Source organism: Homalodisca vitripennis, chromosome 1 (assembly GCF_021130785.1).
Source record: "Homalodisca vitripennis isolate AUS2020 chromosome 1, UT_GWSS_2.1, whole genome shotgun sequence".
Lineage (NCBI taxonomy): Eukaryota > Metazoa > Arthropoda > Insecta > Hemiptera > Cicadellidae > Homalodisca > Homalodisca vitripennis.
This window is the reverse complement of record NC_060207.1, coordinates 189,325,134-189,343,857: the sequence shown is the minus strand read 5'-3', so window position 1 is coordinate 189,343,857 and position 18,724 is coordinate 189,325,134. Positions and strand designations below refer to the sequence as shown.

Below are 18,724 nucleotides of genomic sequence, written 5' to 3'. Positions count from 1 at the left end.
CATGTTGATTATAATTAATATCTTGTAAGTAGATAGATAGATCAATAAATAAATTATCATTTATTCTTTTTGAAAGTGTTGTTTGTATAGAAACTTTCTGTGAGTAATGTATTATTCATCCCTCAATATTTTAAACAATGACGAGAATCCTGTTTAGTTCTTTGAATTTGTTATCCTGAACACAAAAACATTGTTTATTTATTATCATAATATTATGGATTACTAAGAATCTCTTGGGTTAAAGGTGTGTATATTGCATAAATAAACATAAGCTATAGGCCTAAGTGTAACGTATTTTCTTTACAATCCACATTTTTTAATTGTATGTAACAATAAAAATAAAATTCTCACTTTTATATATTATTTTATGGGTAATCATGACAGCAATAAGAAAAAGAAAGAAAATTAAGTAATTAACAAACTAATTGTACTGTGAAAGTTGATCATATGACGTTTTTCATAAAACTTGCTGAAGATTTTTTTTAAGGCAATAAACTTGAATTGATGAGTTGCTGCGGCAGTACTATGTAAATATTTGCAGCTTTCATGTGCGTCCTCCCATCCCGCCAAGTTTCCCACCCATTCCAACAATCATCCAACTCAGTAAACTTGTATTGATGACAACTCAAAGGTAACAGGTAAGGGTTGCTGAAATACTAGGTAAATATTTGCAGCTTTCATGTGCATTCTTCCATCCCGCTAAGAGTCCAACCCATTCCAAGAATCATCCAATGCAGTAAACTTGAATTAAAGAGTTGCTACTGAAATAGTAGGTAAATATTTGCAGCTTTCACATGCATTCCCTCATTCCGCAGAGTCTCCTTTCATGCTGTTTACTGTGTACTGTAAATACATTTTCACTATGTTAAGTAGCAGGCTCTTTTTTTAGCTTTATACATCATAGATTTTTAACCCTTTCGTGACCAGATATATTTTATGCTATAGTGTAGTGATGTTTAAGAATGTTGTATGTTTTATATTTCTATAAACAAGACCTTTTTTCTTTGTAGTTTAATTTAAATATGATTGTTTTGTAAGAATATCACTTAAGGAAATATAGCTGTACGTTTGCAGATTCAGAATAAATTGAGAGTACAACAAAATGTGGAATTTTCATCTAGAGTTTTTGCTCTGTAGAAGAAAGTAGCAGCCAGTTCCTAACCTATAACGTCTGTGCACAGTTTCTCTTTGTATAAACTGTCAACTGATTATAACTTTCAATGACAGAGTAGTTTATTTTCCACATAAAAGAATTATTGTTAATAGAAACTGGTGTGAAATAATTTTCACATGTAGAAGTCGAATCCATCTACTATTGTTGTCACTGTGTTGGTTCCCATATTCAAAATAGTTATTTTTATGAATGTAGTTTTCAAATAGTCAGGCTAGCACTGATCTTATGAACTAAAATGTGATGAGGTGGAAAATCAGTAAAAGCTGGTATTTATTAATAGTTGGAAATTTTTCACTTTCATATTCAGAAGTCAATATAGATATTATCATGTTACAGTTTCTTTCTCTTTATAGTTAACCCGGTAATAATGTTGTGACAACATAATATTTTATGTTCATGTTATACATACTTTCATAATAAGATTCACTAAAATTGTAATAAAAATATATTTTCAAAATCCATTTTCTAACACAAATATGAAATTATAAATTATCGCAGTAAACTGAGTTAACCAAACTTGTAAAACGTTCACCAATATATAGGAAAATCAGATCCATTGGCATAATGCACCATAGTGTTGAATGTGTAATACATGCCAGCAGAAACGTGAAGAACGGATTGCAAATTCAATGGTGCTCATTGCATTGGTTAATCCCGAAAACCCACCTTCAGAATTAGTGAAGAGACTACTCATTTGCATGTTTGTTCTAAGAGCAGAATGGGTGTGTGACAGCTCACTCCTCTTTTTTAAGATCAGTCTGCTAACCGATTGTTGCCATATGAGCGAATGAATATTAAAAACAGGATTGTTTCTGAGCTCGGGAACTACTACTTCTTGCAGCAACTATAACTTTGAGTTAACTTTTTCTTGAAGAAAATAAGGACCAATCAATGCACTAATCGAAATACCTCCCCATATCATAACACCAGGCACGTTGAGTTCTGCTTGGATTACTTTATGAGGATTTACATCCGACCAGTATACACAGTTATGCCGATTAACACGTCCATTTAGTTTTAAACATGCCTCATCACACCACAAAATTGATTGCAAGAAACTTGGATCAGCCTCTGAGCGGATAATTCATTATTGTCTTACAGAATTCCAATCACCTATCAGAATCATCCTTGTGAAGTGCTTGGAGTAAAGATGGACGGTATGGCTTACATTTTAATAGCTTTAACATTCTTTGCACGCTTCTTCTTGATATTTCTAGTTCAGCAGATATCCTACGAGACGATTTACCAGGACTGGCTACAAAAACCTTGAGCAACTGTCTGCAGGTTTTCTTTGTTGCAAATTGATCGTGGATGACCTCACTTCTGGGCATTTAAACCGCTTCCTGTGTTTTCTAATTTCTTATTTAACTCCCAAATATACCGTTGAGTATGTATATATTTACCACGAAATTCTTCAATTATTATAGCAGTATTTTTATTATGCTTCCACTACAGCTGAAGGATGTATACTCGTTGTTTGTTTGCACAAATTTTAAAAACACACATAAACAAATAACAGACACAAAGACTGTCACTTTACACTAACCACTGGAACAGAGAATAACGAACTTACTCAGTGTTGCTGCCAACTTAACATTGTTACCAACCTATTGAAACAAAATACCCTACTTTATAGGGAAACTGACATATGCGCCACCACTGTACTGATGAAAACTGTTGGATTAGGCAAGGTGAAGGTTAAAAGATTATCTCTAGGGTCATTCCATTTCTAATCAATCTATAAAAATTAATTTTGGACCTTGACCTCTTAGATATTTGTATTTGTTTGTATGAAAGTTGTACCTACTAAAACTAGTTAAAATGTTACATTTTACATTTTTCTGCTGTCGGGTTTTTGAGACAGACTTAAAAACCCACAAAAAGACAGTTTATGGTCATGTCTCAGTATTTTCTAAACACTGGAATTAAAAAACTAATAAAGCTAAAAAGCTCAAATTTGTTGCATTCTTTTCCATTTGAAATGCTCTTTAATTCGATATACCACATGACATGGTTTTTTAATATTTAGAATTTTGTTGGATTCTCCCAAAAATATGTTCTCTTCAATTTGGTCACTTGAGTACACACCGGGTTGGTGTAAGCAACCATTGCTTTATATTAAGTAAGGTATTGTGTTCTGCAATAAGTTAGTTAGGTGTGAAATTATCTCCCTTTCCTAGTCAATGATTCTATCCATTTAGTTAATGTTTCTAAATTATGTAGGAAAACTTTTTTATGTATCTTAATAATAAGTGTTTAAATAAAGTGCTAATATACCTTGAATCTTTTAAAGTTTTTATTGCAATGCACTTTTTCTGTTATGGCAAAAATAAAGTTACATTTTTGAACACTTAAAATTAGCTACAAGAGTGTTTCCTGGCACCTCATATACATGTTTTTTTTCTCAATAGACTATATTCCAGCTTCTAAGAATTTTAATTTGCTACTGTTACAAAACCAGAAGTGATATATTCCGAACCAGTTGGTGTTACTTGGTAAACTGACATTAATTTATTATTAAGAATATTTATCCAAACTGAAATGAGATGTTGCAAATAACTGCCACTCGACTTCAATCCCAAAAATGTCTTTATGCAAACATAATTATAACATTTTTTTTAATCCTTGTACTGAGTGGTGTTGCCATCAGAGAAGGAAGTGATATTTTAACAGGAAAAGGCACAATCTACTTCAAGATTTGCAAAAGCTTTTATTCTAGAAAGCATAAGGCCCCGGGCACGATACGAGCGACGAGCGTCGAGCGGCACTCGAGCGTCACCAGAGCGGCGAGGGTGGTCACGATACAAGCGGCGCAAGTGTGTTGCAATATGCCTTCGAGTGAGGACCTAGTACATCTTCTGTTGTTATCGGAAAATTCAATATTGAAAAGGCGTGTAGTTCGGGGTTGCAAGCGTGGGATAAAACGATGGGGAGTTCATCCAATTAACAGGCGAAGAAGGGTTTATGGAGAGTACCACCATCTCATCAAACAGTTGAAAGAAGATCCAGAACGTTGTTGTCTTTATCATTCCACAATGATGAACGACACGGAACTTCACATACCAAACTTTCAATTTGAGTATCACTAAGCTTCTTCAAAGCAACAATGTCCTTTTTCTTAAGTTTAGCCGGAGGCTCACGTGGTTTTTGCCCTTCTGCCATCTTGAACTAGACTGAAAACCGTGGAAAGAAGCATGACTCATCTGAGCGTCGAGCGTCGTACAAAAAGTAATCGGGCAGGGTTTGGCGGTGCCTTTGACGCTAAGCGGCGCCGCTCACTGTCGCTCACCGCTCAAGTCTATCGTGACACCCCTCTTCACATTTGCACGACAACATATGGGGCCCGATTGCAAAGCGTTGGCAGAGCGGTGCCGCTCTGACGCTCGGCGCTCGACGCTCACCGCTCGTATCGTGCCCGGGGCCTAAAGGCAACTGTGTTGTGTTCCAGATAGTCTTATATGAAACATATTGAAAATATTTCAATTTTCCCTTCAATTTGTAATAAGTAACGAAGGGGTGTAGGGCAACTTGGCTGGTTGTTCAGAGAAAGGATTGTATTTCACCTTGTATGATGAAGGAATAATTTTTCACCAAAACACAATTAATTACATGGCCTTCTGTTAATTTTTTGTTTATTTCATTGTAGTGTCCCTGTTGCTGATTAATTATAAATGTATGTATTTAAAGCCTTAAATATGTTTCTAAAAATCACAATAAAATCTCTGATGTTTTTACTACTGTTTTCATCTACAATTGCCCACTTTTTGTAAGTATATTCATCTATTATTTCATTATAAAATTTGTTATACATTGTCTTTTAATTCACTACCACTTGGGTATTCTTTACACACGTTGGTGTAACAGTGATGAGAAGGTGCATTGTACATTATCTTGACCAGACACAAGGAGTGATCGGATTTCAAAGATATTCATCATCCAGGACAAAATTTTGCATTTTTGAATCATCATTAATTTTATGTTCTGGTGAATTGTAACAGCAACACACAATTTTGTGTGTTACTTTATCCAAGAAGAATGTAGTCCTTGATACTTGTATTCTTCGTCAATGGACGGATTTCCCGTATAGACTGCGTCAAAAGTAAATGTTCATGTCAAATAGTTAAAAAATTTACAATATTTACATATTTACATTTGTGGCGGTGGGTCACCCAAACAGTGGCTTTTCTTCCAGCTCCTTTAAGGAATAAAGCGGCCTCCTTATGAGCTCTTCATGCAAGGCTGACTTGAACTTGGCATGCTCAAGATGTCTCACACTTATCGGTAGCAAGTTAAACAGCTTTTGACCATACCTAGGGAAACTCCTTAATGTGCCGGAGAGTCGGCATCGTGCGATGTTTAAGTCCCGGGCTCTGCGAGTGTCATAGCCGTGGATGTCGCTTCTGGAGGGAATACTGAAAGACTGCTCCCGTACCTGCAAGATGGAGTTGTAGACGTACTGGCTGTAGACTGTAAGGATATTCAGGCGGATGAAAATTGGCCGGCAGTGCTCCAAGTATCCTGAAGAGGTTATAATTCTTACAGCTTTCTTTTGCAGCTTCAGCACGTCTTCACAGGCTCCAGAATGACCCCATAGTATCAGTCCATAGATAATGTGGCTTTGGAAGAGTGCATGATATGCTGTTTGTAAATAGGGTTCTGTTACCTGGTTCCTTAATTTCCTGAGGAGGCAGAGCACTCTGGAGAGTTTGACACAGACCTGAGAAACATGTGCCGTCCACGTCATTCTTCGGTCCAGATAAAAACCGAGCAATTTTACGTTATCATTGGTTTGGGAGCCTATGTCTCTCTTGAGTGTGCATATCAGGTGCTGGGTTTTGTCTGGGTTTAACTGCAAATGGTTGACTTCAAACCATTGTTTTGCCCTGTCCAGTAACATTATTGCATCCTGCCTCACTCTGTTTAAATCTTTCCCTCTTGTTGTTAAGGTTGAGTCATCTGCGAATAGGAGAGAGCGACCCTCGAGTTCTAGGTCATTGACCAGTATGAGGAAGAGTAAGGGCCCCAGAACAGAACCCTGAGGCACTCCGTGCTTGACCAGCAAGATCCCCGACTGCGCACCCTCCAGAAAGACGGCCTGTTTCCTGTTTAGCAGATACGATGCTAATGTCTTGTGGACCGTAGAACCTATTCCATAGTGAGACAACTTCTGGAGCAGTAGTTGGTGTGATACGCAGTCGAACGCCCTGCTGAGATCGCAGAGTGTAAGCGCCATTGATTCACCCTCCTCAAATGCCTTGGTTATTTGTTCAACTAGTGATAATATTGCCGTAGTAGTAGAGTGGCATCTCCTAAAACCATGCTGCCCCGCCATGAACAGGTTGTTTTCTTCGAAGTATTTCACTAGCTGAATTTTCATGACACTTTCCATGACTTTGGCCAATACCGGGATTATCGATATCGGACGGTAATTTGCCAGTTCTTGATGGTCGCCCTTCTTGTAGATGGGGATCGTTCTAGATATTTTCATGTAGTCAGGAAAAACACCAAATCTTAGGCAGCAATTTATGGCTTTGCATAGAGGGTCAGCTATAGCGTCGATGACGGACTTCAAGACTTCACCCGACATGCCGTAAACATCCTGACTTTTGGAGGACCTAAAGTTCTTCACTAAAGCGGTAATTAATTTGGGGCTTACCTCTTCCCATTCCATAAGTGTGCAGTTGGGTGTTGGTAAAAAACCCAGGTCCAGGCTCACATCCGCAGCCTGCGGAAACTTAGATACAATATCTTCGACTGATTTGATGAAAAAGGTGTTAAAATCGTCAGGGCTACCTGGATATGAAAATTGTTGAGATTTTACCTTGTTTTGGTTGATAACTTGCCAAGCCGCCTTGCATCTATTTGGCGCAGAATCGATGTAGGAGACGTTTTGGGCTATTTTGGCCGCCTTCAATTTACCTCTGTAAATTTTAAAATACTTACGGTACTGGGTGTCAAGAATGGTTTTTACGCTTGCTAGAGTTACTTTCTTAGAAAGGTCATGCAGCATTAACACATGCAATTTAAGGTGTTTCAACTCATCAGTGAACCATTTCTTGCCAGAACTCCTCGCAGCAGGCCTCAGAGTTACTTTAGGTTTAGGATCACCAGTAGGAATAAGAGGAAAAAATTCATTGAACTTATGACAAAAACATGTGAAAAGGGAGTCAAAAACTTCCGGTCCGTTTTTTACCAGTTCACTGTTCCAGTCAATTTGGTACAGAGCCCTAAGCAAGAGTTGAACCTTGTCATCTGAAATGTGCCTTTTATAAAATTTGTAATTTTTGTGCCATGAAATTGGAGGTACAACCTTACTCACCATAGCGGATCTTGCCTTAAGTTTGAAGACGACTGCGCAGTGGTCCGCAATGAGAGGATTTTCCACACTGACATCGAAGTCCCACTGGTCGAGGTTTGTGGCAAAGGTGTCCAAACAGACACTTCCTCTTGTTGGTTTACGGTTTGCTATGAAGATATTATGACACCGCAGTAGGTTAGTGAAGGCCGCCTCTTCCTTGGAAGTTGTTTCCAGGTGTATATTAAAATCACCACACAGGATAATAGCTTTATTTTTCAGTGATAGGCTTTCCAGACAATTGTCCAGTAGCTGAAGGAATTGCTCCAAGTCACCATCCGGGGATCGGTAAACCGAAATTATAACAATAGGCCTATGCAGACCTACAAAATTTAGTTCAGTAGCAGCGAGTTCAATGGTTTTTTCCAAACAAAAATGTTCCAGATCTACAACACGAGTAGTTAGTCCTTCATTTGCATAGATTGCTGAACCACCATTTTTGTAATTTTTTCTGCAATATAAACTAGAGAGGGTAAGTGTGTCTATTTTTGAGAAATATTGGTATTGTTCAGACCTTAACCAATGCTCAGTTAAACACAGTATGCTAGGCCTAGCTTCTTCCATATAATGTGTAAGAGCATTTAGTTTAGTACTCAAACACTGTACATTTAAACAAACACAAACAAAACTGTCTTTATTGTTCCAGGAGTCATGTAAATTGCTTAACCTAGTTGATCCTGTTTGGCTCTCCGGAATAAAAAACGCTTAATAGTAATGTTTTTAGGCCATAGCGAGGATTGGGCTATTTGGTCTTTATGGATGTACTCAACACCTAGCCTAAAACTGTTATTTAGTCCTTTTGTATCCAACTTTTCTATTTCAAAATCAATGTTTGGAAAGGTCCTGGTAACGAAACTTTCTACGTCTTTCACTTCCGTATTTTTTGATACTTTACCTATGTGAAACCACGCTTTTTTGGCCCCTGTTAATCCGCAGTCTGTTTTTGCTTCAGCAGTACCTATTAAGACTTGTGGTTTCCGCGGTTTAGCACTTTTCACTGCACTAATTATACTTTTAGTGTCACAGTTTTTAACGTTAGGAGAAGTAGGCCCATATCCATCACTTTGAGGTTAATCAGCTGGTCCTTTTCCAGTGTTTCTCTTATTCTTCTTCTTCTTCCCTTCCACCTCCTTCCAGCCATTTTGATCGGTTAGTAGATCTTCACCAGTCAGATTAACTACGTCACATGCAGACGACAAAGCCTGATCGGTGTCTGGAATGGTGATCGACATGTCCGCAGATCGTCCGACACTAATTGTAGTTGGTTGATCGAATATGACTAAGCTTACTATCCTTTGAAAATTAATTTAACTTGTTAGGAATTTTTCTTTAAATTGGTGTTGTTTCTTTAAAAATTAGCTACTCTCTTTTGTACCTGTACCTTTCGATCTTTATTTCCATTGGTGACATGATCTGTTTTACCAGGCATCACTCTACTAACGTCATTAGAATTGTAAATATCTTAAACCAATTCAGCAACATTCTTATTCAAAATTCTTAAAGAACAGACTGTTACTTTCTACTTTTCAGAATCCAGCCTATCTGTATAATTGAATACACTCTTTTCATGAATTATAAAAGGTAATACTGAAAAGATGTAGTCTAGCAATGCTAAATTCATACATAAACTACTTGTATTGTCAAAATAAAAACTATTAATAATAAAACACACCTAACTGATTGCAGAACACAGTCCATTACTTAATGTAAAGCAATGGCTGCTCACATCAAACCGGTGAGTATTCCGTTAAGAAAATATTTTTTTTTAATATGAACCTGTTTACATTCCGTTCTGAAATTTGGAGTATAGTCAGTTATAATGTTAATAGTATTTTTTTTTTTAATGGGACGTATTTTTGGTTTTACAAAAACCTTTTTTTGGGAGAATTAAAAAAATCTAAACATAAAGAAACATAGTTATGTGATATATCAAATTAAAGAGCATTTCAATGGGAACAAATTTCCACAAATTTGTGCTTTATCTTTAATAATCTTTTAGCTTTGGTGATAAGAAAATACTGAGACATGACTAAAAACTGCCTTTTTGTGGGTTTTTAAAAGCCTGTGTAACTCAAAAATACGAAGACAGAAAAATGTAAAATTTTGAATTTTAACTAGTCTTTGTAGGTACAACTTCCATACTAAAAGTCATCAAAATCTGGAGGTCAAGGTCCAGCCAGACCATTGGTTGATTTGACATGGAATGACCCTCTATGGATATTGAGAGATTTTTATTAAAGTATGATTAATTAGTTTTGCTTGTAAAAAACAGTTCGGAGAAAAGCTCAGAAAATCTATTGAGTGGTAAAATTATTGGGAGAGAATGTTTAAAACAATTCTTAATTTATTTAGAATAAAGCATAAGTATTACAAATTTTTTAAATCTAAATACACTATTTCAAATTGCATCAGAAATAGAAATGGTGACAAGCAAATAATGGTTTCCAGGAGTCACTGTTGATCTCGAAACAACACATGGAGGATATATTACCAGGCAGATCGGCATGATCAGGCCACAGAGAGTGAATAGTTCTTTGCTGCAGAAGTCTTTTATATACCTCGGACCCAAGTTTTACAATAGTTTACCTGTTTACATTAAAAATTCACCCACAATGAAAACCTTAAAAATCTGTGTCAAGGATTGGCTCTTGAATCATGATACTAATGAATTGGAACAAGTGTTTGCTGTATTAAACTAGTTACTAACTACATTTTTCTTAAACAATAATAATAATAACCAAACAAGTAAGATAATATGTTCCTCTAAAGAAAAACTTAACCCTTCCCACGCGACAAACGGATATATCCGTTATGCCTTATTTTGACTTAAATGCGGTAAACGGATATTTCCTTCAAAGTCTATTTTGTGTTATTTAATACATTGTAGTTGCCGTGGAATCCGCTAGAGTTCAAGGGAGTGTTGAATACTTGTTCCGAAAAGCAGATGTTCCAGTTTGAACCTCATTGTCGCGTCGCAGTGGTGGGAGGACGTGGCTTTGTCCCTCGTGGCGTGATTTAGCCTCAGTCTGCGGCGAACCATTACGCGGTAAACGGATATATCCCGGCACGGCATATTTTAGTGTTTAACGCTGTTTTGCCATATTTCCTTATTTACCGTTCGTGTTCCTGTTGTATTTAGCATTAGTTTTTTGTAAAATATATTAATTTTACCTTATTGAAAATATTTTTAGAAATTGAAGTAAAGAGATTGTTTTTTTTAATTTTTTGTAAAATTTGTTAAAAAATATAGGGGTCTGATTATTTTGTGATACTGTATTATTTTTTTATTCCTAATAGCCACCACTAACTAAAAAAAATTTGAGTTGGTAAAATGTAAAAAAAAAATTAAGTTAATTACGCGTTATGAATCAAAATTGAAAGATAAGTTCCGCGTGGGAAGGGTTAAAAAATCTACAAAAAAAAATTATGGTTGCCTGTAAAGTCGGTTTTACGGGCGAAGATTTTACGTGACAACGTCTTTTTCTCGGTAGAATATTTATTGATATGAATATTATTAAATTGCACAATAGGAACAAGGAATTGAATGAAAATAAGAATTGCACAAATTTTAACTATAGAAATATATTTTGTTTACTAAAACATTGTACATAATTTGAAATTAATTAAAATTTGTTATTGTAAATGGTAAAGTTGAATAAAACATTTACTAAAATTGGAATTTGAAATTCTTGCTAAACACAGTTAAATTCTAACTCCGCGCGTGGTGATTGGTCGGTTTAGTTCGTTTGTTTGGTCGCACTGTTATGACAGGTTAGAGGTTATAATTTGTTATTTTAAATGTTTGACTAGCAATACGCGCTGTTTCTTCTCAATCGACTGAATTACGATTGATTGCAGAGTGATTTAAACTAATAATTTACTTAACACTATCAACATTATTTTGTCAATAGTATGACATAACCTATAAACTCAGTTTCTCAACTTTTGTGTCAATCTAACAATTAATCAATCAATCATAGTTTACGATAATGAAATATCAGTGTACAATTATTTACCTTTATTGTTGTAGTTGTAAATGACGAATCTAAGCACTCCACATTTTCACGAATAAACATAGTTATCTGCTTTATCCCGTGCGGCGGACCCACAGTTATCTGCTTTATCCCGTGCGGCGGACCCACTGGACGGGCATCGTAACGTTACCGGGCGTTACACTTTTTCATGAGTGACTCCGAGCCGCAACCTAATTTAAGACGTTGTCACGTCAAAATTAAGTTATAAACAAAATTATTTTTGCCTCAAAAGTAGTTTCCTCAAGAGAGACATGATCAAATAGTTACGGCAATGATATTATATGTGATAGCATATGTTTTCATATTGGATGTATAGGTATGTGTGTGTGTGTACGTGTTTGTCTAGGTTAACAGGAAACAACAGTAAAATTTGAAATTTGAAATATAAAATATTGGTGACTCCCATGCAAAAACAGAAGAATTTATCTTTTCTTGCGTGTGTATTTATTCTCTCAGCAGTTCTGCAACAGCTTATATTTCTGTTTTGTTTAATAATTCCTATTATAATATTTGTTTTCAAGAATAGAAAAATACATCCTAATTATTTAACACTTTATTTGATCAAAAACTAGGTATAGAAATATAATATTATTGTTGTTTTATTACAATTAATTGATTGTGAAGAGAGAATAAACATTTCATTTCATTTTAAAGTAGGGGAGGTAAATAAAAGTAAAGTAAAGATGTCTTATTTTACCAGGCGAAATTAGGGCTAAGACACCCGCTGTAACACTTAACCTGGGAACAAAAATGGCTTAAAGGTGTCTTCTGAACCACCACCAATGGTCGGACAGGCGGGCTGATTGCAAGGACAGAATTGTTCAGCGGTCACCTATCTAAGCAGCAGCCACACTCGACGTTACCTGATCGTCAGATCCGGTTATCTTACGATCAAGCAAGAGGTGGAGGTAGAGGTCACCAGAATTTCTTGCACAGGTCCAAGGCTAACTGAGTAGGAGGTGTTTTATTCGAAACATAACAACAGCAGGAAAAATTTGTTGGTCCAAATTTTTCAGTATTGATTAATATTTGTTATATATTTCAGAAATCAAAATGTCTACAGGAGGACCCTCATCACCAATGGCTCAAAATACTTCTGGAATACGTGCAAATGGTATAATATTTTCAATATTTTGATTTAACTTTAAAAATGGTGGTTTTATACTTCTACATTGGCACAGCTATTTTTGCCACTTTGTTGATTATTTTTTCAAAAGTCTTAAAGTTTTTACTTACCTCATGTTGTAAACTGAACTTTCATTTGCCAGAAAGTTTTGGAGATAGAAGAACAAAAAATAGACTTGATAACTGAACTAACACTTCAAGATTAACTCTTCCTATACCACTGTAAACATTTTTTTAACACATCATCACCAAAGGTTATAGCAGTAATATTCCGTAATGTTTCCTATATTGAATACTGGCCCAGAATATGTATCCAAGGAGAGAATTGAAATATATCAGGTATTTAATTAGTTATTCATTTGTTACGAGTTATCATTCTACAAGAATCACAAATAACAGTATTGTAGATATGTAAAAAGTAAAATTTTAAAATATTGAAATTTTATTTAAAATTTTTTTTTGTACAGTACATTACACATTATTACCATCTATATATTTTACTTAAAAGAGAATGTTTAGTATTACAGAACAAAATATTTTATATAATGCTTTGCTATTGTACGCTTATTTTATTTTCTTATGTATTTTTATGAGAAAAATTAAACAAACAAAATTTCTAAAATGAATGATAATTTTACCAGAGCTCTTTATAAGCAACATAAGAAGAAACAAAAATAATTTGTGTATACTTAGCAAATTCTTAAACTTCACATAACATAGTCCTATGGTGGGAAGAGATGATTCAATACGAGTGTTTAGCTCAGCTACATTTCACACTATCTCAGTGCAGCATCTGAAATCTGTCACTGTCATAGTCTTGACTCCTGGAATCTGAAGTCCTCAGCCAACTGAAGAGATCCAAGAAAAGTCGGTGAAGAAGGAGCTCAAAACAAATAATTTGCATTGTTTCAACATCAGAGACACAGACACTACAAAATCAAATGTAATCCATTGTAGAGTTCGTTTTGAGCTTTTTCATTACCATCAACTTTTGTTGGATCTCTTTAGACAGATGAGGACTCCAGATCCCAGGAGTCAAGTCTGTGACAGCACCAGATTTCAAACGCTGCACTAAGCAGTGAAATGGAGCTGTCCTTACATTTGTTAAAAAGAGAAATTTGAAGGTCCCAAAAATAGGTCTGACTACTGAAAATAGGTCCCAAAAATCTTTTTAGTCATCCAAACAAAAAGATTGTTAGACTTGCAAAACATTAAGGAAATGTATAAAATTACACCTGTACAAATGTGAAAAGTTCAGGAACTGTACCCACTAGACTCAAACGATTAGTTTACTGTTCTTGGATTTGGCAGCTTACACACAATGATCTCCAGGACAAATTGGTGATAAAATTTTCTAGTGATGAACCTTAGTTCACTTGAAACGAATTATCAGTTGAAATGTTTGAATTTGGTCTGCAGAACATTATTGTTACCATCCACAAGAAGGAGATACATCATGAGCCATATCTAGGTAAATTATTATAAGTTGAATCGTTCTGAAAGGATTATGGATGTCGATTTTTATCCAGAAATAATCTATAAGTTTGTTTCTATGCTTGAGGACGGCTGGAAGGTTCTTCTGGGTACAAGATGGCACCTTTGTTTAACACCAGATGAAAATTGTTAAGATTGCTTTGCCTCGATGTGTGCATAGTTATAGTTTTTAATTATCAGTAGTGAACATTTTTAAAAACCTCAATTTTTATGAACATTGGTCCTCATCCTATCAGTTTATAAGGTGAAGAAAAATAAGATTTACTGTTGATCATATTAGTGATTGGTACAACCGACTACCATCAAGCAGATAATACTCATATTGTTGGTAAATTACATAATTTATCTTTTTTTATGTATACACTTTCAGATAATAACATACATAAGAAAATTCCCACTATCAACTTGAAATTTTGCCAATTTTGCACATTGTATTGAGAAGTTGCTTGTAATTCAGCTGTGATATTACTACGTTTTCCTCTTAGCAAGTCTTTACTATTTCCTAATTTTGTTTATTTTTATTTTTATGAATGTATACTGTTGTAAACAATTATGTAACAAATACATCTCAATATAAAATAATGCTTATTTTAAAATTTAACTTTTTGTATTTTTCAAGATTGTTATGAATTGATTTTACAATAAACCTTTATTTCAGTTTTATATTACCAAGATTGATTTTTATCATGTAAATATCTCCAGACTTCCATTATTTTCAAGAATACTGGAAATTATTTAGTTAATGTTATTTGAGAACTACTACATTTGTAAAGATTTAGCTTAGGTCCAATTAATAAAACATTTGCTTAGATTGAAAGTATAAGTGTTTTAAATAAAATTTGTTCATGTTTATTTCAATTAATGTATAGCCAAAATATAAAGTTCTTTTCTTTGTCTCATAGAAAGCAACACCAGATATTTTGTCATCAAAGCTGGACACCTGAAGACTGTTGACGCTTCAGTCAATCGAGGAGTTTGGGCATTTACTCACAACACGGAGAAGAAATTAGTGGAAGCATTTAAGGTACTGTGAATAGTACTGTTTTATCTCTATATTTTTTAACATGAATTAACATAATTCATATTGTCTTCTCCAAATTTTTCTTTTACTTATTGTGTTGGGATAGGCTGGCAAGACGGTGATACTGGTGTTCTCCCTGCAAAGTTCGGGTCACTTTCAAGGGTATGCACGATTGCGAGGGGATAAGTGTGAGAGTGGGGAACCACTACCTGAGCAGGGCGGGAATCTCAACTGTGTGTTGCCTGTAGAATGGATCAAGCGCGGAAACATCTCGTTTAACGCTACCCGTCATCTGGTGAACCCCTACAACGAGAACAATAAAGTTCAGACTAGCAGAGATGGCCAGGTATAATATGGCTTAGATTTTAATGCTTTTAATTTGATATATTTAAGGGTAATAAAACATTGTCTATTAATGAACATATTAAATACTTTGGGAACAGATATAAAAATAATTTAATGAGAAATTAAATAATTTAAAGAACAAATTTTGCGAACCCATTTGTCCTTTTTTTGGATTACAACAAAACAAAAATTATTTTAATTAATATTTTTAATATTGGAACTTAACTTGCTTCAAAATGAAATAATGTAAACCAGTTTTCTAATAAAATTTAGTCAAAAACTTGTTTTTAAATCTTTAAAATTAAAATTAGAAAAATATGTTTTTAACCCTTTGGGTACCAATCATAAATCATAGGTACATGCAAGACATGTCAGAATTTTTGGCATAAAGTACACTTTTACTTAAAACACTATAACTCTTTTATTTTTCAAAATATCAAGTTAATTTTGCTTGTATTTTTACTTGAGATTAACTATCCATTTAAGTGCAAAGTCAAAACTATATTTGATTTACAAAAACAAATAATTATTAAATAAAATTTTAAACCCATTATTAACAATTTTTTTGAATTTGCATCATCTAAAATCATCAATAAAAAAATCTAGTGCCTAAGTTCAGATTAGGATAATATTCTACATCTATTTATGAGTCTATACAAACAAATTGGTAATTCTATCTTTCCTAGAAGTGAAGGTACAATTTTAGTTTTATATATTTTCTCTCAAAAAATAATTTAAATAATCACTCTTAGCATTAAGTAAAACATTCAGTTTACATATTTACTTCAAAACAAACTATATGTACACTATTTACAAAGCAAAGCAAGTTGGGTAGACTCCCTTCTAACATGTCTCCCAAATGTACCTTTCCCCCCAATTTTTATACACTACTTGAATATAATAAAACGTAATAACAAAGAAATAATCATCATTTTCCAAGTTTATTTGAAGAACTTCTGTTGATTTTATTCATTATTTTCTAATAAAATACTTAGATAACTTGGTATTGGAATCAGGTTAAAAGAGCCGTGGTAACAAGTATTGGAATAAACCCATTTCTAATTATAAGTCCTCATTGTAAAAAATTATCATCTTCAAAAAACACCAACTTGGAATTGTGTTATAACACATAAGGTACTATTCGCATCTTTATTAGCACTATTATCTATTAACTTTTGCAAATTATTAACGAAACATCTCTATGGCCCTTTCTTAAAAGTTTCTCTTTTACTTGTTTTCACAGTTAAGTTGTTCAAACGAAGTTTCTTTACAAATTGGTTGAATCACTGGTTTATTTATGTACAGGAAATAGAACCCAGTGTAGGGGATGCTCTCTGCAAGATGTGGGATAGTCCCGGAACCTTGTGGACCAACAAGACCCCCCTCCACCAGAACCACCAGAGTGGGTTTCCTGGCCGACCTATCAGAGGCCGTCCACACTATAACTCGCACTACTACCGCAAGTGAACATCCCATATCATTTTACATATGATCTTCTGTAACCCTTTCTTAGGGGTATTGCTTTCTTCAGTGGGAGTTTGCTTTTTTTATCTTATGAAGATTAATATTCCTAAGCTAGCTATTCAGTGTTCCAGTACACAATGCCAGTGTGATCAGTTTTAGTTTTTTTTTTCTAGTAAAGTTCCTATAATTTTCTAAATTAAGAAAGGTTTTATTATAAATCATTCTATTACATTTATTTTACACTTTATGAATTTTAAATTATATAAAGTATTTAACATTTATTTCATCAGGCGTATTCCAAAGTAAACAGTATTTAAAAAAAAAAAAAAAAACTAGTTAACCAATTTTGTCCAACCTATGTTATTTTTATATGAAAGAACATACATTAAATTATTATTACATAGTTTCCACCAATGTTTAAACACATGTAATAGTGACTGACCAGCTTTTCTACCTCTTCTTCGTATAATAGAAACTTCCTGCCAATAAGGATAATCACCACTCTACAGCATTGGACCTCATTGAAGAATCCAAAGCGCTTGCTATCTAGATTGTGCTTCATGTGGTAGTTGGACGGTGCCATTTGTTTTGAATTGCACACTCACTTAAAGTTTAGATTACTTAAAGTCTCACAGCATCCTGCCGTATTTATGTTTCCATCCCTGGAAGAAATACATCATTGATCAGTTCATTACTAATCAATATCGTCATTGACAACAGAAGGCCAATCACTCTGAGCCTCATTGTGGACATTAGTTTAACACCCTAACCCACTTTCTCACCATTTTATGCTTCACAGTTCTTCACCATAAACATCTTGTCGTTAAATTTCAGTCCGTTTCACATCCTTGCTTTAAAAAATCAAAGCAACACAAAGGCCCTTTTAGGACTAAGTGCAATGAGTGGTTTCCTTATCTTTTCGTCCTAAGTGAACAATAAAAATGATGACATTTGAGATCCATTGAGAACAAGAAAGATTAGCTTTCATATACGGAATACCGACTGCAGCACCGTGGTGGTTATATCATGAAATGGTACTTACTTTGTGAATACGCCTCATTGTAAGCGGAAGTATTATACGCTACCAACAAGTTTTTTGTTTGTCTAAAGTTAGACATCTGTTGTAGGTTATACAAATTCTTATTCATGAGAATTATGTTTTTGTTCAATCTTTTATTTCTCTGTTACTTGTTTTGTTTCTATGTTGTTATTGTAATATTAATAATATACAGTATTTTATTTTTAAGATCAATCTTAGCGATTGACCTCTTCAATAATTTATTCATTGTTACAGTACCACGAATAAATGGTATTGTTTGTATGGTTAAAATTTTACATGATCAGCTGCTATATTAGTACGTCCTTAAATAAATATTTTCATTTAATGTGATTCTAATTATAAGTAAATATTTGTAAATTTTAAACAAATATTGTATAATGTATTACATTTGGGTACTCTTAGTACTGATGGGATTTTGTTATAACAGATAAATAAAATTATACAGGGTAATAAGTCTTTGAAATAAAGTAGATTTTTCAATATAAATATTAATATGCTAATTAATTATTTTTTAACTCTTTTAGTGCCGGATCATATTAAAAAAGTGTCCAAAAAATTATGGAGATATTTTTCAAAGTACTGCTGAAAAATGCCAAGCATCTTTCAACAATTTTGTAACATTTAACTGAAACATCCATAAAAACAAGACTAT

General features: G+C 34.1%; 1 protein-coding gene across 1 annotated transcript in view; it reads left to right on the top strand.

The window, feature by feature from the left end:
- The window catches only part of LOC124354333 (3'-5' RNA helicase YTHDC2-like), a 97,279-nt gene extending 79,988 nt beyond the window's left edge, over positions 1–17,291 (top strand). The window contains exons 27-30 of the mRNA XM_046804704.1: positions 12,609–12,677; positions 15,085–15,206; positions 15,310–15,549; positions 16,854–17,291. Coding sequence (XP_046660660.1) covers positions 12,609–12,677; positions 15,085–15,206; positions 15,310–15,549; positions 16,854–17,015 — 593 coding nt within the window. The 3' untranslated portion in view covers positions 17,016–17,291. The remainder of the gene's footprint in view (positions 1–12,608; positions 12,678–15,084; positions 15,207–15,309; positions 15,550–16,853) is intronic.
- The last annotated feature ends 1,433 nt before the right edge of the window (positions 17,292–18,724 follow it).